Below are 23639 nucleotides of genomic sequence, written 5' to 3'. Positions count from 1 at the left end.
AAGTAACTATACTTCTTGTCACTCAATATAGAAAAGGACAATGTAGTTTGTGAAAGTCATGAGAAGGAGGAGGAGGAAGACATATTAAAATCTGATGAGGAAGTGTTAACATATTACTCTTAAGCAGGAATGGGGCAGAGTTTGCCACGTTTTCCTTCTTGCCCATGTACATTCAGAGTCGTGCTGCAGATGAGGAATACGGGAATTGCTATACCAGACCTGGCCAGTGATCCAGCTAGTACAAGATCTTGTCTCCAACTGTGGTCAGTAGCAGATACTTGAGACGAATGTGTAAGAAACCATGAAATGGAAAATTATGCAATAACCTGCCCTTCGGGGAAGTTACTTTCTAACTCCTATCAGTTAGAAGTTAGCTTATGCCCTGTAGCATCCATAGCGAGTGACAAGAAGTATTGTCATTTGAATCATCAACTCTGTTGACGAGTGCATTGGCATTTAGTTCCTTTCCTGATAGCTTAGTCCCTCATGGGATTTTAAAGTTCATTTTATTTCCCTCCTGAAAATGTAATGCTAGCCAATGGAGCTTCTCATTAGCCAGATAAATGTCTAATCCTTTTCTGAATCCCAAGTACTGTACTGAGCATTAGTGATATTTTGTAGCAATGAGTTTCAGTTATACCTGCTTCCTTGAACGGAATTTCTGTGGATATAGGAAGAGTAGGCTTGACCATGTTTCCTGACCTTCCTCCCACCTTAAAGTGCAGGAAGAGGAGGGGTGAAAATGTAGGGTCTACCAGTCACTCCTTTCTCCTCTCATAGATCAGAAGCAACAGGAGGGTCCCAAGACTTGTTGGAAGGAGTGGGGTCCTGCCTTAGGTTCTTGGGACAAAACCAGGTGAAACTTAACAGTTTCCCTTTCGTTCCCTGGCTTCATTTGAACCCCAAACTTTGTGAAGATTCCTCAAGGGGATTAAACAATATGAACTGGAACCAATCACAAATGTATTTTACAACATCTCTACTAAATATGTAAATTCATTTAAAAAAAAGGAATAGCATAATATTATTAAAAAGACAACAGTGGAAAAAATATTTAGTTTCCAATGAACATGGATTTGAATATTGAAGTTATCAGGAGATGAAATAGTGCCATTTGATTTGATATTTTTATTCAAGCTTTGACTGAGCAGTTTTGCTACAGTGCACTGCTATTTGGAGGAAAAATCAGAAACTGCATCAGACAACCACTCTATTTCGTTCTAGAAAATAACTAGCAATTATAATTACTCACAATGTTTTCTGGCTCAGAATAAAAGTGGCATTGCACAAAACCATACTGAACATTCATCGTGATTAGAAAATACTCCACACCTTGAAGAGCAGTGAAGCCATAAGAATAATTTTAAATGCAAATTAAATTGAGGGGGTAGCAAAGAGAACAGATAAAAGACAGTAAAACAAAGCCTTTCAATTTCCTCAAATTAGCAGGCTAATGTAATATAAAAAGCAGTTCCACTCAGATCTGTACTAAGACGTTTCATTTCATCATAATATAAAACAGCAGATCCATCACCTTTCTCTACTCTGTACTCTTGATTTTGAGGTTGAAGTGACAATTTGAAGCTGTTCGCTCTGGCTCACAGACTGGTTACATTGCTTAGTCCTATTTCAAGCCAGTAGGATGGAAAGAGATCAGTAATATTGGTAAGTACCTATCTGCTAACCTGAGCTTTTATTTTTTTGTAATTCTTTTATATAGTGCCTTTACTCTTTAGCAATGTACATCTACTGGGAAAAGCTTCATTGTGTATTTTGTACAAAGCTACATACTATATAGAAATATGATGATTCCTAGAGACTATTATATCAGATTTTTGCACATATTCCACAGTGAATTAATACAAAAAGTAAGAATATCACAGTGAGAAAGGCTTCTGGATAACCTGTGGCTTTTATGGCATCCTTGGAATATTTAATGCACTTAGTGCCTTTCTGAACTGTGCAAAACAGCCTTACCCAACACACAGCACCAGAGAAAATAGGAGTGATTTCTGAACAGTCTCATTATGACATTATTATTCATCTTACATTTACTGTAAAATACTTCATAGTCTCATTACTCTTGTGGTAAACAGTGAAAGGGGGTCCAGGTCAGTAAAAGTAAATTATTAGACAAAACAAAATGCTTCAGTTAATCATTATAACACAAAAAGAAAAGGAGTACTTGTGGCACCTTAGAGACTAACCAATTTATTTGAGCATTATAATACAGTTCAAGTTTTCTGAGCTTCTGAAAGGGAAAGTGATCAAGATAAGAGCAAAAACCAGATTAATAAAGGAACTTGAAATAGGATTGGGTTTTTTTTCTTTTTTTCCTTGGGAAAGTTTTATCAGGGGTTTGTTCCTTCAGTGTGGAGGGTGTGGGGGAGTTGACAGTAGTGTCACCTTCTGTTGCTAAGTAACAACATCGCCTGGCCATTTTTATCAGATAAAGGAAGTCCAGTTGACGTTATGCATTATTCATCAGAGTTGCAATCAAACAATCAAAATTGTTTGCTTACACTGGGGACATTTAGTAAGATCAAGGAAGCCCTCCCTGAAACTACATGAGCTTCCACCACTGGCAGGCAGCTCTTGTTATTTGCAGTAAGTATCATTTGTTCAGAATGATGCAATGAAGTGATATGTTGAAGAATTTTAGAAGTTCTCTCACTAGTGTAGGTTTGTAAATTGAAAATGATTTCACATGTTGTTCCAAACAAATAGATTTATACTTTGGAATTCAAAATATTGCTTGAAGTGAGGATCATTCTTTCACACCACCCTAAAAGAAATGCTCTGAAAGAGGAAGGACTATTGATCTCTTTTTTAAAAAAATGAAGGTTATTGGTGATATTTATATAGCTGCTTATACATCGAGCATGCATGCTGTGAAAGAGGCAAAGAAATGCCAATGTATATATTTTCAGTAACTGCTGGACTTTAAATATACAATATATATAATTGCTGTGTGAAGTGAAAGAAAATGCAAGAGGCAACAGGAAGGTAGGGAAAGGTTCATGATAATTCACATGTCAATGTGTGTCATCCAAGAAGCCCTGTATGTCAGAGGAGAGGTTAACTCATAGACTACATACCATCAGTGGGTTCAAGAGAATGCTGCAATGAAAAGGTCAGCCAAGAATGAATGCTAAGAGTGCTTGAGATTGCACTGACTATATCTGTTATCAGACATGTTAAAAGCCGATGGTGTGAAGTTCTGCTGCTACTCTAAGTCAATGTGAAGAAGGGGGCCGGGGGGGACGAGTTGGTTTGCTTGTCTTTTGGCGGAATGGTATACCTGCTGTAGTGCAGTCTGTTTCTGTTCTGCCTGGTGAAATGTTTGTGTTTTTAACATAAATATTATTATCATTTGTTTTATTGTAGTGCCTAGAGGCCCTAATCAGGTTGGGATCTTGTTGTGCTAGGCATTATACAGACATAAAGTAAAAGATGGCCCCTACCCCAAAGTTCTTACAATCTTAGTTTAAGAAAGGATGCATCAGGTGGGTAAAACAAGCATATCTGGTGGAGGGATGGAGGTTGTGGATGGGGTATCACTGATAATTCTAGGAATCATGTTTGTGTTTGGTATTTCTACTTTCCTCATATTTTCTTCAGCTGTGGATGTGAAAAATTATTCTTTGAAACTAAAATCTGCGGTTTAAAAATATTCTATGCATGATGGTTTTAAATGCTTTTCTCAGATCCACTCTGATATGCTAAAATGGAATGTTTTAGATACTGCATGCAGAATTCTTTACTCAGAAAAAAACTGTGATTTTTATTTATATTTGTATGTTTGATCTTTAGTTGTTTTTCCCCCCCCAGGAATTTGACTGATCACATCACTTTGAAAAGAAAGACTTATTGACAACAAAAAGTTCCTCCAAGATGGACTATTTTTTGGATGTTGAGTCTGCTCACAGAATGATGTTATATAATCAAGGAGCTCAAGGTAAAAAAAACTTGAGATAGAAAATCATAAATATAATTGTGTTACATATATGGGGTCAAATTATGGCTGCCCCCTTGTAGGTGAACTTTTGAAGGGGAAGCTAGCAGAGGGAGTCCTTTCCCCCCAAAACAGCCACACAAGAAGTCTAGGAAACAGTAAGTGGGCTGATTTGCTCCCTCTGAGCCTATGAGTGAGCCATTAAAGCAGCTGGCAGCGCAGCCGAAACCAAAGGGTAGAACATGTTTGGTGATGAGAGATCTCTCCCTTGGCACAAGGTAGTGCAGGGAAGGTAGGGCAGAGATTTGTGATACACCTCTTGTACAGATGCATCAAGTGCAGCTGCTGTGTATGGCTTCCTCTGGTCCCTTGGAGTCACAAATAATAGCCCCCTCCACTCACTTCTTAGGAGTGACAAGCGCTTCCCCTCCCTCCCCCAGCAAGTCCCTCCTTCCTTCCTGTGCTCCAAATGTTATCAAATTAATACTTTGGTGCATAATCATATTTCTAAGGCTCTAACTGATTAGCACAAATTATACAGGAAAACTACAAAGTGTTCCACTGCACAACTTCCAAACAACATATTTGTAGTGGTTCATTAACATCCGTTACAAAACGTGGGCCCAATAGCATAGCGATAATAGAATAGATACAGGAGTTGGGTAAAATTTTTCAAACAGATGTTTTAATTGAAAAATTTACTTTTTTTTTCAATAGCAAAAACATTTTAATTAAAAAACTTATTTTCTTAATTTTCCACATTTTCTATGATACGTTAAAATTAAAAATTGGGGGTGATTTTAGTTTACATCTTTTTCCCCCTTTCTTTGTCAGTGGCAAAATGGAAAAGGAGCTGGGACAGAAAGAAGGAAAAAAGTAAAAGGGGAAGGAAGAGGGAGGAAATAAAACAAATAACTCAAGACATGTTCCTTTTTGAAATCCATGGGGGAAAAAAGAAAACTTTGAAATGTTTTGTGAAAAAACATCACCATTTTTCCACCATCTCTAATTTCTGGGAATCCAATGAGGATACTAAAGAAAGCTCATTTACTGGAGGGGGGGAGTGGGGAGGGAGGGCAAAAACATCTTCAGGAATAATATTTTAATAGCAGAACTTAAAGGCATTATAAAAACTGTGAGGTTGGTAAATGTAAGGCCCAAATCAGTGTTTCTCAACCTGTTTACCATTGTGGGCAACATATGCTGCTCTCTTTGTGTTATGTGGGCCACATCCACACACTATATATAACTCCTGTATGGTCCCGAGGATGTCACATTGGCCGCAGCTGTGTGCTGATCGGGCCGCAAGCGGCCCACAGGCCATAGGTTGAGAACCACTGGTCCTAATAGCTCAATCCAGTTTCAGCCTTATTTTCACTTACTGCACTTTCACTTGAAAAGAAAGTCCAGTTTTTCTGTAACAGACTTTGTCCAGCTGGTAATCAAATTTATAGTCAAACTATAACAGTGTATGCCACACCAGGTCAGGTTTTTTAAGGTGAAATGCACTTTCCACCTCCATAAAACCCAAGCATTCATGCAGGACACAGATGTGCACCACCCTCACCCCGGGACTTAAGTGTGGCATCGCCGCACAGCCAATTGCAGCTGCTATTGCAGTCAATGGGCTAGAATTTCAGCTGGACCCCACTTATACAAGATGCATAGGGAAACCATTTAAAGATAGATCTGCAGCTCTTCCCTTGTCCCATTGTAGCCTTCTGCATCAAACAGTGGTAATTCAGGACCTTAAACACCTAGTAAGACCACGCAAATAGATTGAAAGCTCCAAGGGGCAGAGGTCTGTTTTGTTTTGTTTTTAATTACTTCATCTCTAAAGTGCTATGCACACCTAAGTATTGTGATAGAAATAATATTAATAATATATCATCCCACATAGGTATGAGGACAGACCCCCTTATGACTCCACAGAAAGGAAAACCGGAATTCAGAAATCTGTAACTTGCCTGACTTATTTTCTTAGATTTCCATATCAACTGACAAACATCCTATGCACTGAATGAGGCAGTGTTCTGTGGAAAAGAGTGTATCATAATGCATATGCACAAGAGGGCCAAATTAAGATTGCACAGACATTTCTTAGCATCTGGGTGCTTGATTTTGAAATCTTAACTTTTCTTTAACATAGGTTTTTTTGTAGGTAATTTCCTAAGTTTTTAAAAAACAAACTCGAAACCCAGAACTTCCATCATGAAGAATTATCATCACCTGGATCATCAGCAGGGTGGTGATCTTAGGCACACCACACAGACCTCTATCAGTTGAGTTAAGGAAGGAACGGGTAGTGGCAATAGGGTGTCTTCCTCTTTGTGGACAAGCACCTGTGGGTTTCACAGCTATGTGCTGACAGTAGCAGCATTGTGAGATTCAGGAATCCTGGGTTCAATGCCAGGTTCTGACAGGAGTGTGCTGGTGTATAGTGGTTATAGAACCTTCTGCCCTCTCCCCACCAGCATCTCTGCCCTATTCTCCTTCCTGGACTCATGTCCCTTTGTTCGTCTGCTTTTATGCACCTCACTGGTACCTGTCCCTTTCCCTCTCCACTTCTATTCCACTTGTTCCCCTGTGCTCCTATCCCCACCCTCCACCCGGGTTCCTGTCCTTGTTATCTGTCTGCCACCTCATGCTCGTCAGATCTCTTCCCCACAGCTTTTGTAACCCTCACCCCGCCCCCCCCAACCAACTTTTCCTCTTTATTTGTGTGAGGCTGCTTGCTGCTCCTCCTTTTCTCTGTCTGAGTTCCAATAGGGGGAGCAGTGAAAGCACAGCAGAAACAATCTCGCCACTCTCAGTTCTGGTGACTGGGGCCACAGCAGTCCCTGGCAATAGCAGGGGCAGCCCTTGCCACTCTGGGCTGGAGCATGCTCCATCACTCTGTGGGGATGGTGCATACACATTCTGGTCAGCAATAGGAGCTGAGGGATGGAGCATTCCACGTGCAGACAGAATCCTCAGAGAATTTATCTGCCAGCCTTTAACAAGCCGCTACTGAGCATGAGTGAGATTTTCAGAGGTTCTAAATTTTGCCAGTCTGGGCATATTGTCACAAATGGCAAAGAGAACATTCCCAACACTGGGTACCCCTTGCCAAATTTCAAGTCTGTCCTTCAAAGCATGGGGGCACTACAATTTCTCAATTTTACAGTTGTATGGTTTTGGTTTAATCCTGGGCAAAACAATGTATTTTTTCCTTTACCTCATTCTTGGAAATGGCTAAGCCATTTTAACTGAAACTTTCCTAAAAAATACAACCTGAAGCAGGCACCTAGTGTGAACATTTTAGTTCAAACAGTTAAAGTTTGGCAAAGTTATAAGAAACTGAAAAGAGAACCTTATCATGGAAAGCATGACACAACTTTAACTAGAGGTGTTGCTGCCAGATTCACCTAGAATGATTGCATGATGTTAAAATTTTGTCTCAAATCATACAATCAAAAAGTGTATTTATATATTTTTTAAACTGCATTTTGGTCAAGTCAAAAAGTGATGGCCATAATCTGTCATTAAATACATAATGATCACAAATTAAATTATTACAGGTATTATTTATTATTATTATTTTGTCTTATTTAAGTTATTACATTATAAACTATAAATGGAGCATACTATAGAATCAGGACTTATTACTATGAGAATATATTTATCCAGGAATCATATGTACGTAAAACATTACTCACATATGACCAATTATGCTCCTTTCTAATGCTCATACACAATCTCACTTTCTTCCCCTGTTAACCTCCCCCTATTTCTCTAATCCTTAACATATTGTTCTTCAGAATCTGATTTTAAAAGAAAATTAAAGTGAAAAGATAATAAATCAGTCATTCCACTCTCCATAACCCATACGGACGTTAATCAGTAACCAATTGAACACACAGCTTGCATGTGGCCATAGAAAAATACTCATAATTTGTATCTTTAATTTGTAAGTTATTTTTAGAAATTCTTGGATCCAAACACATAGAAAACTTCTGTCTATGCTATGTACAGCTATTGTGAACTCTACACACAGGGGAAAAGTGGCAAGAGGAGAGAATGCCAGTGATGAAATGCAGCCTAAGTGCAGCCAAACAGTTAATAGGCTCTTATTCTTACCTAATGAAAATAAGTAGTAGATAAGTATCCCATTCAATCAGCATCAGCTATATCCCAATTAAAATCAATTCATAGATGTTCCCAAAGAACAACTTATTCAAAATTTGCACTAAGAAATCTGTTTTTCCTCAAAAACTTAAGACTTCAACACAAAATATCATATCTTTAGGGCTATTTCCAGATCACTGAAGTTTCTTTCAGTTATATACATCAAAAACACGTCACTTTCTGTACAGTTAAAGCTACACGGTTCAAGCTAAGTATGTTAATACATTGAGAAAATATTAGAAAATAAAAAAACAACAACTCATGCAAGCTCCTCTGCTATTAGTAGATGACACAGCATTATGCAAGTAATGATTCCTGAAGTCTTGTTGGAACAGAAATCAGAATGGCAGGTGTATTGCAAATAAATGTTCAGCTTTAAAATATTATTAGAGCTGGTTAAAAATGAAAAAAAGCGGTTTCACAAAAAACTTCAAACTTGTTTTCATTTCAAAGGGCTTGAAATGGATTGATGACTTTGGGAGGGGGGTAGGAATTTTTTGTGATTTTTTGTTTTTAATTCCTAAAATGCATCCAAAAATAGCAAAAATGTTATCAAAGCAGGTATTAAAATTTTGTGTTCATGAAACACCAAGTTTTCAGTAAACAAAACAACCGATAAGGTTTTGATAATTTCTAATTACAATTTTGAAAAAGTCAAAAAGGCACAGCATTTTTCATGGAAAATGAAAAATTCAAGAGGTCAACATTTTGCAAAGCAAACAAAAAATTGTAAAGGCCATTTATCAGTGGGTTCAAATAGATTGGTAAAACAGATTTGACCAGCTCTAATTGTAATTTAACATACTGAATTTAATCTTTTAAGTGACCATGAATGTACAATATCTAGTTTTAAATGTGTCCCCGCCACCCTTCCCAATGTCACTATGTAAAGTGCTTTGAAATCATGGAGGAAAGAGTCCATCTAATTTATAACAATGTATATCCTGGAGATAGGGGCATTTTTATTTAGAAAACTACTAGCATTTATTAATTAAAACTTTGTTCCCTATGAATATTTTCCAATATTTAATTAAAAGCCATTGTTTCCATGAATGTTCCTGTCAGCAATTTTGTTTGCAAAAATTTGCACAGAAGAGCTGGAAACATGGTAGATGCAAACCATTTTAAAATGTGAATAAATATTCAAGGAAACATTTTTGCAGTATTTACCCAGCTGTAGTCAAAGTGAACATGTGCCAGACCCAAGTAGTTAGAGCTAGCAAGGCAAAAATTGAATTCCAAACAAGTGAGCAGAAAAACCCACTCTTATTCTGTTTACAATAAATACAAACTCATCTTTGGACACATTTTTCCACCTCCCTCCATCACTCAGTGTGTTAACTGCAGCAAACAGATTCCATCTTTCAGCTCCGTAAGGATGGTATCAGCAGGAAGTTATTTAATGAAGGGTCTGATTCTGGAAGATGCTGAATGTCCTCAACTCCCACTGAAATCAAAGTTGCAGGCTCAGGCCACTAAGTTGAACTTTTCTTTAGTGTGTTGTTTCACCAGATGAAAATGCTCACTATAAAATAAAAATTTTCAATGGTCTCTAAGAATGTGATCCAACTGCCACTGAAGTGAATGGGAATCATTCGACTCACTTTCCAAAGGTCATGCCCTAAATTTGGTTTAATGACTATTTTTACATGTTTATTTTGCAAATGAAAAATGCTTTCCTAATTAAAATGACGATGATCCGGAATACAATATTTCCAGTGCAGAGGGTAATTTTCTTTCATCCTCATTACTGTTCATTCCTGCTAATTGGCTGCTACAGTTTACAGTCCACTACAGATGTTTACTTTATCATAATCTAAATGTTTGAAATTACTAAATATACTCCAACTCTTGCCTTATGCTTTGATCTTAAAAATCAAAATGCTAGATTAAAAATTGGAATGAAATTTGAAAGGAAAGTATTTTTTTTAAAACAGCTCAGCCCATATCAGAAATAGGCGCTATTTCGAGCAGTGTTTTATTGTGGTAGGCCATATGATTCTGTAAAATGAACATGTACTGTAGCAGCTTTTGTTAAATTTAGTTAGTAACGTACTGTCAGGGCTAAACCTGATAGGTATTGGGCATTTGAGAGTTGCTGATTGACAGACAAATAGAAACCTAGCACTAACCCGCCAGTAGAAAAATGCAGTTTTATTATTAGTCATTTGTAATATGGTAGCACCTAGGGCCTCCAACCAAGATGGAAGAGGGGAAGTGGGGATTACATTGTATTAGTTTCTGTCCATACATACAGCAAGAGTCATCTCAGACCTGAAGTGTTTAAAATCTAAATAGACAAGACAGGAAGGGTGGGAGAAAAAAAGGATCATTGTCCATGTTTTATAGATGGGGAACTGAAGCACAGATAGATTATATGACTTGCCTTGGTCATATAATAAGTGTGTGGCAGCACCAGGAATTGAACCCAGATTTCCCAAGTGTCAGGCCAGGCAGGGTCTTAACTACAAGATGGGTGTGATCTCCTTATTTCCCCTAATATATATGGATGTGGAATTCAAGGTGTTGGTAACCTATAAATCCCTAAATGATTTTGGACCTGGTTACATGAGAGATCGCATCTCTCCCCATGATATCCTGAGATCAGCAGAGACACTCAAGCTGGAGTTCCTTCAATATATACAAGAGTTAATCATCTGAGCAACCTTTTTATTCTGTTTGCTAAGGCTACTAAGGAAGGAGTGGGGCTGAGGAGGATGTATTTCTGGGGGACTCCTCTGCGTATGTTATGATTTTTAATTTTGGGGATAGGTGGTCAGAGCACTGGATGGGCATCTATAGTTGCATTACATAAAATAAAACTACATTAAAAACATGTTATTAAGGTTGTAAAGTCAAGCACTTGAGTTAGCTTGTGCAACCTTAATTTGATTCCCTTGTGCGTGTGCATTATGATACAGTCTTTATTAAAAAGAAAAGGAGTACTTGTGGCACCTTAGAGACTAACCAATTTTTTTGAGCATAAGCTTTCGTGAGCTACAGCTCATGAAAGCTTATGCTCAGATAAATTGGTTAGTCTCTAAGGTGCCACAAGTACTCCTTTTCTTTTTGCGAATACAGACTAACACGGCTGTTACTCTGAAACCAGTCTTTATTAACACGATCACATACTGTTTTTTCCACACAATCCCCTGCGTCATCCACAATCAGTGCACAGGATGGACAGTGCTCAATTAATGAGCAGCTATTCAATATTTTGTGTTCTCCTCATTGTTTAATATGTGACCCTATGCCTTATTTATTGCATATTATTCAAACCCTGCTTTGAAGACAGAATTATTAATATCCTCATGGGCTTTTCTATGGCACTCATTACTGTAGTATCTGAAATCTGTAGTATCTGAATCTGAACATATTAATGAATTAATTTTCACAACTCCCCTGTTAGATGCAGGGCATTATTATCCCCAGGTTATAGTTTGGAAACTGAGGCACGGAGAGTAAGATCCAAGTATTCACTAATTTTGGGGGCCCAATTTGAAACCATTGGGACCTGATTTTTCAGAGTACTCAGCATTATATAGCATTCTGTATCTTCAAAGCACAACTCCTACTGACTTCAATTTCAGCTCTGAGTGCTCAGGGCTTCTACAAATCAGACTCTGGGGTACCAAATTGGGGACCCTCAAAATGAGGAACACCGAATTAGTGACCACCTCTGAAAACTTGTGTTAAATGACTTACCCAGCATCACACAGGACCTCTGTGGCAGGGACAGAATCCAATTCTGTGGCACAGCTTTCAACTGCCTTAACCGTGAGAGCATCCTTTCTCTTCCCCTGCCTCATTTGCTACACATCTTGGAAATTCAACATCAAAGGATGCAGAGGTTCCACTAAAAATAGCCTCCTTCTCTGCACAACCCTGCTCTACCCCCAGAACAGATCTGTCCTATGCACTGAATGAGACAGGGTTCTTAGGAAAGAATCATATGTGATCATGTAATTAAATATTGTATCATAATGCATATGCACACGAGGGTACCTCCTTGTTCCCAATAACCTGATAGGACAATGTTTAATTAAAGAAACAGGAGTAAGATTGTCACCTACAGAATCACCAGTACTGCTACCTATATCAGCATAGTTTTCTGTTAAGGATTCTGATTCAAACACTGACCAGGGCTGTCCCCAATTAGCTATTTCCAGTGTTGTCCTAGCAATGTTGGTCCCAGGATATTAGAGACACAAGGTCTCTCTTTCATCAGCAGAAGTTGGCCCAATAAAAGATATTATCTCACTCACTTCGTGTCTCTGATTAGCTAGTGAGAGTCTATAGGATCACAGTCTAAGATAATATGGTTGCAAGCATTGTCAGCTCATACCACTAAACCACCTCAGCAATATTAAAGCTCTGTATCAACATTTATGAAGGTATTAGATTTAAGAGCAGATTTCAAATATGAGGAGAAAGAAAACACTCTCTTGACTATACTTAACCATACAACCATGGAAAAGTGTGCAGAGTGCCTCAGCATATTCATAGCGTCTACTGCCATGAAGTGTAACAGACAAGAACAGTTTGAATTTTCAGGGGTGAGTAAAGGAACTGTTCTAAAATAATTTAACCCTGCTAAAGTCATAATGGCTGCCCACAAAGCTACTGCTACCCTGACATCTTTTGGAATTGCTGTCACGAAGAGCAATCTTTAGAACTACAGATGGGCACAAGCTGTGAAAGTTTGCATCTGGCTCTGACCTTCCCAAAAGTTCAGGAGCATTCAGACTTGGGTTCTGTTTTCAGCCAATTATATAGGTAGGCCTGAACCACAAAGAGAGATTCAGACTTCTGTCTAGGCTCAAACTTCCCAATAATTTAGGAGTAAGTGAGTTTCAGATCTGAAGTTCAGGTACATGTCCATCTCTATTTAAAATTCCTATGCATTTTGGTCCATAAGAGGAAAGACTGGAACAGAAGAAAACTAAACAGCACTACTTGTTCTATGACATTGGTATTTGGATAAACTATCCTTGTCCCACCTCAGTGCTTTGGGAGGGATGGGGAAACTTAAAACATAACTGGATAGTAGGTTTTTGTTTGGTTATACTGATGACTAATTCAGAATAAAATAATTTAGAGAAATGAACAACTTACTACCTACAAGTAGTTCAGTTACTTTCTTTGAAGAAAGACGGGTTGATTGGAATGAACTGACACAATAAACAATAATATACATTTTATAATAACCATGTGGATACCTACTGTCACTCAATTCAACTTCGCTGAATTCCCTTACCTTTCATATTTCTCGTCCTTTACTATTTATGTGAGAAAATAATGTGTATAGTCTACTATTCTGTTTATCTTTAATAATAAGTTAGCATTTATTATTATTATTTTGTTTAACAGTACCATATAGAGATTCCAACTGAGATTGGAGACCCAATGTGCTAAACAGTCTAAGAGACAGCCCCTGCCATTTAAATAGACAAGACAAAAAAGGGCAGGAGACAGGAAGTATTCTCTTTATTTTACAGCTGGAGAACTGAGTCACAGATATTTGCCTATGGCCACAGAGAATGTCTGCATCAAAACTGGCAATTAAACCTAGATCTCCTGAGTCCCAGTCCAATGCTTTAACTACAAAACCATTTTTTGTCTCTAAAAATAAGGTTAAGGGCATTTATGCTTTATAGATACAGAGCAAAATATTCAAAAGTGCCAAAAGGACATAGAAGCCTATATCCCAAGCTCTTAGACCCAAATCCCAAAATGTATTTAGGCACCTAACTCCCACTGATTTCAGTGGGAGTTAGGCACCCAAATACCTTTGAGAATCTGGGCCTAAGTCACTTTTATAAATGAAAATGAGGCTCCTAGGTCACTTAGGCACTTGCAAAATATATTACCTATAAATGGTTCCACTTTTGTCAGTGTATTTGTCCACAGAAAGGAAAATGTATGCATGCATAGGGGTTGGGGAGTTAAGCGGTTTAGTCTTGTGGCAGCTTTTCCAACAATGAAGAGGGTCTTAGTAAGATATTCCCCAAATCTAACCTTATACACAGAACTTTCAAGGAGCTCTGCACATCCTGAAATATTGTCAAAAGTTTTCAACTACTCTAGGAGCTGGTGCATGTTGTGGTTGGTCCTCACACTGCTGATTTTTCTTTCCCCGCTTATAGGAAACGGGGTGGAAGAAGCAAACTCTCTCTTTTTTTTTTTTTTTGGTAAAAAAGGGATTATATGGAACGAGCATAAATATTAGAACACGAACTGATTAAAAGGAAAAGCGAGTCCCTCTCCAGCAATTGTAATGACAGGTCACCTTAGAGTCACAGCCTGTCCTGTTTCACCGCCTCCTCAGCTGTACCAGCAGGCACTGGTGCTGTCATCCCCACCTCCGCGTGCCTCAGCAGCCTGGACGCTTGCCCAGGGAAGAGGGGATGTGTGTGTGTCTCTTTCTCCCACACTTGCACCCCCTCGCTCCCCCAAGAGGACACTTCCGTCACACCAAGCTCCCAGCCCCGAATCAATGGGGCGGTGCTGAGGTTCCCTCCCTACCCCACTGGCCAGTCTAGTCCCCAGCCAGTAACTGCTGGCAATAATGGATCACTTTAGCACTGGGGCATTGCCCTCCCTGCTGCGGGGTGGACGCTGTGCGGAGCCTGCATGAGCCCCGCTGGGTGACCCCTGGCCCTGCCCCCTCAGCCAAGGGCAGCCTGCTCTGGGGCTGCAGGGAGAGGGGCTGGCAGGGCAGCGTTTCCCGATCTCGCTGCTCCAGTCCAGAGATCCTTAACGGGTTTTCCCTCCCTCTCCCTCTTTCTCTCTTTTCCTCTCTTTCCCCTTCCTCTGCTCCCCCTCCCCCTCCTTGTGTGTGCGCCTCTTCCTCTTCCCTCCCTCCCTCCTCTTCCTCTTTCCCACCCCACCTCTCTCTCCTTTCTCCCTCATCAGCTCGCCGGGCGACCCTGCTCACCGTACCCACATTAATGGCGGCATCTTCGGAGGAGGAGATAGACCGGAGACCCATCAGGAGAGTCAGGTCCAAGAGTGACACCCCTTACCTCGCAGAGGCCAGGATCTCCTTCAATCTTGGGCGAGGTAAGAGCGACCCCTTCTCCCTGTCCATCCCCCACAGTGCTCACACATAGACACACGCCCCAATGCTCATCCCTTCCCATCCCCTCCCCTCCCCATCCTCAAGCTGCTGCTCTGCTCCACTCTGCCTCTTTGTGTCTGCTGGGTGCAGGGCGCTGCTGAAGGGCTGTGAAACCCTGACATGTCCTGCCACGGTCACACAAGCATTTCTCCCCTCCCTTCGCCCCCCAGCCGTCAGACGCGGGTGCAGTACAAAATGAACTGGCGGGAGGGGGCAGCATGCCTGGGCAGCAGGGGAGGACTAAGACGTGGCGGTGGCAGCGTTCAGTTCCTGTCATGGAGTGAGCAAGCAGTGGAGTAATTTCCCCCTCAAAGTTCTTTTTCTTTTTTTGGGGGGGGGGGGGGAGGGAAAGAGACGTACACAGTACCACAATCACCCCTAATACATCTTTCCTCATTTATCTCCCATCTTCCCCCATAAGACTCTAGATATCTAACTCTCCCCAGACATTCCCTCCATCTAGCTTTCCAGAATGTCCTCTCTTTTCACGCCTCATTCTTTCCCCAAACTCTTCATTCTCTCTTTCCTTTCCCCCAAGACCATATTCCCCCCTTTCCTCAAACCCTTCCCTTTTCCTCTATGCCCCTTATTCTCCCTCCAAATCTCTCATTTTGCCCCCAAACCACTTAGTCTCCCTGTCCTCTGCCCCCAAACTACTCTCTCCCCCCAAAAGCCCTGTCTCCTCTCTTTCTCTACCAAATAGCCCCACATCCCTCATTCTTTCTTCCTTTCCTTTCCCCAAACATTCCTCCTCCTATTACCATGCTCCTCCTTCCCCATCTGTTCTCCAATCCCCTTTACTCCCAAATCCCACTTTCCTCTTCCCTGTCCCCAACACCTATTTCCCTCCTGCCAAATTTCCCTTCTCACCTCCCTCTCCCTGCAAACTCTCATTGTCCCTTTCCACTCCTCTCCGCTAAAGCCCCTAATTCTCCTTCTATCCTCTCCAATAATACACTCTCTCCCCGCAACCCTACATTTCTCTCTCTGCAGACTCTTCATTCTATCCTTCCTTTCCTCAACCCCTAGTATCTCCTCCCTTTATCATAGCCCATCATTCTTGTCCCTCCCTATCAAACTACTTTTCCTTCTGACTTCTCACTAGTCTCCTCTTCTGCCCAAATTCATTCATTCCTTCCCTGAAATGACCCCGTTTTCCCACTCATAATTTCTCCAGTCTTTCCTCCCATGGCTCTGTCCCCAAGGTTAATCTATAACTTATACCTATATCCTTTCCACTCTCTCTGCCCCATGAGATCCCATGTTCTCTTACAATCACCCTGACATTCCCTCTCTCTGCCCTTCAATGTGTCACATCCTTTTTATTTGCTCTACCTTTCCCAGGTCTTCTCTCATCCCTCCAGCTCCCCAAATTCACCCCTCTTTTTTCTGCTTCCATCTGTCATTTCCCCCTCCCTGCCACATAGACACTGCCTCCAGAGCTGCCCTCTAGCTCCTTTTTCACTTCTCTTCTTTCTGTCTCTCTGTCCTCAAGGTCCCTCCAACATTACGCCTGTTCCCTCCCAGATCCCCTTTCATGTTACTCCTGCCATCCTCAAGGTCCTTTCCCACCAGGACTGTTCCCCTCCCCTCTCCATTGGGCCATTCCCCTCCTCAGGGTCTCCTGCCCATGATGATCCTCCCTTTACCTTCCCTCAAAAATGAGGAAAGGAGGAGACAGCTGCTCCTGGTTGGTTACTCAGTTTCCTCCATACCGAGCCAGGCTCCCCTTACCTAGGAGGGAGGGAATTGAGATAACTTTAGAGAGGAGTCTCAGCTGCAGTCTCCTGACTTTCCCACCAGGGTACACTGAAGTGACCCTACTGGCAGGGTCCTACAATGCAACTCCCTTCTTCAGCTGAGCCCCTCAATTCAACAGCTCACTGCAGGAAGAGGGTTTGACTGAGAGCTCCTGCTTGCTATGTTGCAGTCTCTCTCCCTTCCCCTTCAGCAGGTTGCAAATTGAAGGTGATAAACATGTAGTTGTTTTCTCCTCTAGTCTGAAAGTTGGTGTGAGACAGATTCATCCCCTTTGTCCTCACTATAATTACACCCTTATTAACTGGTAATATGCAGGTTGTGGTTACCATTGACTGTGACTGGTTGATTATGTTGGTCGCAGTGTGATTATCCCTTTCTGGTCATGATTAGTTTTTTTTAAAATTATTGAATAAAGCTTTAGGTTGACTGGGTGACATTTCAAGGCAGGAGTTGGAAAGTGATGCCAGTGAGTAGCACTGATTTTAAGGAACTGAAAATGAAAACAGGCAAGATGTAGGGGCGTGGGGAGGGTAGGAAGTGGTGGTGTGTAGGAAGTGATGAGGTGTAAATGAAAAAATGCTGTGCATGGTTACCTGATTGCTGAAAATAACTCCATGTTGGCCTTCACTGTCACAGGTGACATTATGCCTTGGAGTTATAAATAGATTATCAGTTGAGAGGAAGGTACCTTCAGGTCACCTAGTGCCTCACATTTCTACACTGAGCTGGACTTGCAGCCTTTACTACAGCAAGGCCCGGAAAGTCAGGTAGAATGCTGTTCTTTATAGTCCTCTTTTTTTTTTCTTTCTTTCTTTTTACTGTAATTCCTATGAAAATTTGATAAGTACATTTAGTTCCCCTTTTAATTTATGTGTTTTAAAGCTACATTTCTAACCTCTCAGGAATGGACTTCCTTTAAAGGGAATAATTCAAAGAAGTAGCACTGGAAAGATTTGTGAAGAAACAGAATAAAACTGTTTAAAGCAGTGCAAGTGGATGTTTTCATTAATCCATCTGGCACTGGGTAGTTTGAGTTTAAAAAAAAAAAGAAATTGCTTAGCAACTAGTGTTTAAGTTAGTGAGCTAACTCAGTGAAATATGTCAGTGATATCCACTCCATTGTTGAGCTTTTGGTTTTGGTTTTGTGACTGTTTTCCAGGAATGCATAAACCAAGGGCCCTTCATTTCAGAAGGACCTGTATTCCAAAGAACCAGTTTTTATTTTAAAGATGGTTAAACTTCTACTAGATCTGATTACGTTGTATGGTGAAGGGTTAGGTTTTGAAAACTTCTCCTTTATAAGGAATGGTGTGTTTGTATATTTTTAAGGTTCATATAATTGTTTGTGGCAAAAAGTATTTCTGAACTTGTCTGCTGAATTTTAGGTTTAGCAAACAAACCTTGTGTACACTTTATTAGGAATTACTTTGAATATTCAATATTTTTAGGAAGTAGTGGTACAATAGTTATCCCTTAAGTTATTGTATATTTAGCTTGCATGAAGCAATTAAAGGTGCAATTAAACAAGAACACTTAATTCATAGCTGGCCCCCCAACTAACCTTTACTTTGTATACTTATTGCTTATTCAGGGTAAGAGCTGTGTTCTCTGGTATCAAATGTTTTCACTGCAGAAAGTAGAAGCACTTACTGTATGTTGGATGGAGCCTATTTGGAATCTATCTGGAAATAGATTCCCCATTCTGTATCTCTCCTCTTTGTGTGTCCATTGCTAGTACTGTTTCTTAATTGTGAAACTACCAGGTATTACTTTTCTCTTATTTAAAATTTAATTGCTGCACTGGTGTAGAGCTGAGAGGTTTAGGGTCAGGGAAAGACTCCAGAGCATGTATGAACATGAGGAGCTGTTCATTTCAGGTGGTGCTGAATAGAGTGGCTGTTTGCTACCAAGAAAAATGGACTCTAATAATTCATTGTTTTAACTCTCCCTCTCTTTCTCTCTGCATGCTTTGTATCTGCTGTATTTTCCTCTATGTCCATGTGTGTGAGCTGTGTGTTTTGTGCAAGTGTGTATATAACTGCATCCTTGTACATGAAGAGGGGAAGCAAGGTGGAAATGAGGAAAGAATGTCATTTCCTCTACTTAGTGATGCAGTCAGGACTAAAGTGATGCTTAGAGCACAGGAAATATCCCCTTCTCTAATCACCTATGGTTTACCTCCCATTTAATGCATTTCATGTGGACACTTTGGCTATTCAAACACAGCCTATAGTGTTTTTCCTGCCAGCTGCTACAAGCAGGGTTGGATCCCCTTTTGATCCGGTCATTGTCTTGTTCCAGGATACTCGCTGGGATAGGATGCAGCATGCTACTGCTGCTGCTTTGCTTTATTTGACCTTTAAATCTATTATTATTAATTATTATTATTATTATCTATATGCAGATGGAGTTAGTGCTACACTTCTCCACCCTTAAATTTAATGGCAACAGCAAACAGTCTTATTTATCTACTTCAGCTGCAAGTTATAATTATACCATTACTGCTGTTATCTGCATTGTTGCCCGCTTGCACACACAGTCAATTACATAATTTGGGTATAGCTAGGAGTTGGTATGTTTCTCAAGAACAATTTATAAACAGTTAAGCAAGGCAAACTTTATCTGCCCCTCCAATCAGATTATATTCATAGTTTATTTTTCACATTGCTTTGTTTAATTAGTTTTCAAATAAATATTTGTTTGTGATCTTTGTTTCCAAAGACTGATCAATTATAGTATTATAAATATTCCCTAATGTGAATTTCCAAATGCTGTTCAATTAGTATACTCCAGCATATATCTTATTCAAGCCTTCTTGGACTGATTAAAAAGAAACAAAGCTGTTTTCCAAACTAAGAGGACTATTCTTCCTACTGATGTACATATGCCAATCCTAGTCATCTTAGTTACATGCTCATATCAAAAGGATAATATTTCTCAAATGACTTCAATTGTCTCTTGTGCCACAATGAATATAGCCAAGGAACATTATAAAACTATAGACAGATATAAAATGCTTTTTTGCCTATTTGATATTGTATCAGTCCATGTGCAAATAAATGCTATATCTGAAAACTAAATGTGCTTAAACAAGGACCTCAGCTCCATACCACAAGAATGTGTTCTCACTTTATTTTTTAAAACTATAAAGAGCCTAATTTTTTTTTAAATGCCTAGTGATTTGGGTGCATCAATTTCTGGGTGCCCAACCTGAGATACCTTAAAGGGGTGCAAGTTCTTAGCATCTGCCCTCTGAAAATCATGCCCTTTTGAAGGTCTCCATTTGGGCATCCAAAAATTAAGGGACACAAAATCACTGCTTCTGAAAATTTATGCCTACATTTGTTAGGACTGACTAATCACATAAAGTATCTCGTCCCCTCATTCCTATGCCATCCTTAGAACATCTCCAATTTTCACCCTACACGCTGACCTATTCAGATGTTAGTAGTTTTACAGAAGGCTATAACTTAAAAATGTTAAATGATGGAACCATCTGGGAAGCAGAGAGCTTCCAGGCTGGAGAAATTATGATATGTGATTACTGATAAGGGGACAGACCATTTAGTGACTCATACTTAATGATCTAAGGCGGGGAGTGTTGTTTTTCCTGTCTGATAAGAAATATAACGTGTAGTGCTGGGAAATCTTATTGCAAACACAGTGAATTGGGTGAGGTAGTGGATAGGTGGGTGTTAACTATTCAGGTAATGTTTGATCTCTTTATTGGTACATTCAGGCAGACCTGCTTGCCAGCAATTGACCTATACCTGTCCATCTATAAGTAGCAAGATAAAGGTCAATAGTGTCCTATATGGCATTTCCGTACATGGAATGGATATTTCAGCTAGAGAAAGAATCCAGCAGTAAACTTTGGACCACAGCCATTTTTTAAGGTGTTTCCAAGCTGATTGACATTTGGAAGACATCATCATCATGTCAGGCTGCTATGGAGACTTTCTGAGCTTGTTCAAGGAGGTCACCCAGTGTCATTCCCCACTTGAATTCATTTGCTTGTCTGGGAGTAAAGTCTTGTCAGAGGAAAGGGGCCGTGCTTTGGAGAAGGTGGCAGGGCAGAACACTTGCTTAGGTGAGTGAATGGTCACTGAAGAGGGAATGCTCCCTCCAAAAAGCCATGATTATTCTCTGTGGTTATGATTTACCCATGGAGCATATTATAAACTGGATCAGCCCTGAAGTTCTGCTCAGATCTAAGTGTACTCAAATTCATCAGTAATCTCACGTTGGGGACCAGATCCTCAGCTGATGTAAAACAACATTGCTCAATTGACTTCAGTGGAGCTACACAACTTACAGCCGCTGATTATATGACCCCATAAGCAAGCATACAGCTCTTCTCCCTCTTCCATTGTGAAATACCTGTTTATTTTGTTTTATGAAGGGGCCATATGTTCCCATAGAATGTGAGCTGCAGATGCAGAAATAAAGCAGCAACTTATATTTGAAAATGCTACAAAAGTCACTTTTCTGGGAGAAAAAGATGGAGTCATATAATAATATTACAAAAAGATACAAAAGAAATCCATAATATTACCGACTGCAAAGAAAAGTGGGTGTGGTCTCTGGACAAATATTCAGAGTTAGCAGGTGCTACTCTTGAACCAGTGATTAATTCACACAGAAAACTATCACAAATTAATGCTGTTTCAAGCAGCATTAAATCACAATTGGCAGGGATCGGAGGGGGCAGGATAAGGACATGGGGGAGGTTGAGACAGGGCATGGGACATGAAGTAGAACTGCAGTGAGTGTCAGCTAGCCTTATACTGAATAAGGTCCCAATCCTCCTTCAGTTGAAATCAAAGGGACCTTATGTTCTCACATGCAGTGGCATCTTTCCCACAAACTTGGGCGAACAACTGCTTTTTTTTTGGTTCTCTGGCAGTTCTGGAAAATCATTGAGAAAGAAGTGTTTAACACCAAAATTTTGGCACATCAAAAAATCTAGTTTGGGTGTCATTTGACCTGAAATGTTTCGATTGGAGGCATTTTTAAACAGCTAGATTTCAAAAAAGGCTGGAGAAGGAAGGTCCTACCTCATAACTTTTAGCCAGGAGGAGAAGGGTGGTAGCAGTGGCAATCTCCTTATAATTATCAGTGCAGTGGTTATCGTGTTCACCTGGGATGTGGGAAACCTGGGTTCAATTCCTCCCCTTTGCCTGTAGGTAAGTGCCCTAACCACTGGGCTATTCTGGTGTGGGTCTCTCTTGTTGAAGCTGTTCCACTTTTTATAAATAACTAATTAGTCATTAGAGCAGGGACTTCAGCTTGGGTCTCCCACATCCTAAGAGAGTGCTCTAACCCTGCTGAGTAATTCTCACTTTCTTTGACCCAAGGGCTATTCTTTGTCATTTTGAAGGCTACTGTGAAGGGCACTGAATGAATGATGTTTTTCAGAGGCTAAGTTGATGTACACTTTTTTCCTTTCCAATGGCAGGGTAGGCTTTTCCCATGGCATCCCCCTGCACATTGAATTATATAGAAGGATATGATATCATTTTCTGTAGTGGTCAAGGAACAAGTTTCAGTAATTATTTTCAGGTACTTATCTTTTCATTCTGTAAAATAACTCGTATTGTTTATGAAACCATTTCAAAGGCTGTTTAAAAAATGAAGTGGCTTGATGAAATTATTGGATTTTCCTGGGGAAATCTGCATCCCATTCATTTTTAATTCATTCTAAAGCTCATCACTTGATTTGAAAACCTTGTTTGAAGTCTTTTGAATTTACCCTCTGGCCACCCTTAAATACAGCATTAGGGCACTAACCCAATTAATCAACTCCTTAGCTATTTAAAATGTTATTAAATATCCTCTTTTGGGTTGTTGTAAAATGAATAATCCCCAAATATTGTATAGGAATATAAAATACCCTGGATTCAGGGTGTTAACAGATTAGAAAATAAATAAAGGGGTAACCTAAAGGACATATTTATGTTTTTAAAGCTACTGTAACTGTAAGCTTAGGGAGATTGGGGTTCATGAGGACAATGAAGAAGTAACTAAAATCATGCCTAAGTAAAGGCTTTGCGGGGTGGGTGTGGGTTGGAGGGTTAATATGTATTCAGTTTTGTTGCTTTCTGAAGCAATATCAGGCAAGAATTCCTACCTGGACAAATTCCACTTACTTTGCCACAGTTTCCACCTTCTCTCCTGGCTTTACTATCATGGAGATCCTCATGAGCCCAAACGACAGCATTTGACTAAACATTAATGTAAGAGATATATTTGTTAAAGGGCTTGTGTGAATGGCCTCTCCTTTGCCATCACAACTTGCATCAACAAAATTCGTACCTGCATTTTTGCATCTTCAATTGATTTGTAAATCCAGTCTTAGTACTTCTGCCTTTAACTGCCTAATTTGGAGCACAACTAAAAGGTGCAAACTCTGAAATTTGCATGCACAATTCATTTTTTGTCTCTGTTTCACACCAGTAAACAGGAAGACAAGTCCCCGGTCTACTGAAAATATACACCTAAATTGAGGGTAAATATCATAGGGAGAATATGATAAGAATATGATAATCCTTTTATGATTAAGGACTATTGGCCATATCCAGAGCTTAATGAAGTAAATGGAAATAGTCCAATTGACTTCAGTAGTATTTTGATCAG

General features: G+C 39.9%; 1 protein-coding gene across 3 annotated transcripts in view; it reads left to right on the top strand.

Moving 5' to 3' along the window:
• The first annotated feature begins 2520 nt into the window (after window positions 1-2520).
• Window positions 2521-23639, top strand: part of PHACTR1 (phosphatase and actin regulator 1) — a 459703-nt gene continuing 438584 nt past the window's right edge. For all 3 annotated transcript variants that reach the window (XM_073332014.1, XM_073332016.1, XM_073332013.1), the window contains exons 1-3: window positions 2521-2607; window positions 3832-3958; window positions 15038-15184. In XM_073332014.1, coding sequence (XP_073188115.1) covers window positions 3895-3958; window positions 15038-15184 — 211 coding nt within the window. In that variant the 5' untranslated portion in view covers window positions 2521-2607; window positions 3832-3894. The remainder of the gene's footprint in view (window positions 2608-3831; window positions 3959-15037; window positions 15185-23639) is intronic.

Source organism: Lepidochelys kempii, chromosome 2, assembly GCF_965140285.1.
Source record: "Lepidochelys kempii isolate rLepKem1 chromosome 2, rLepKem1.hap1, whole genome shotgun sequence".
NCBI lineage: Eukaryota > Metazoa > Chordata > Testudines > Cheloniidae > Lepidochelys > Lepidochelys kempii.
This window is presented reverse-complemented; position numbering and strand designations above follow the sequence as displayed.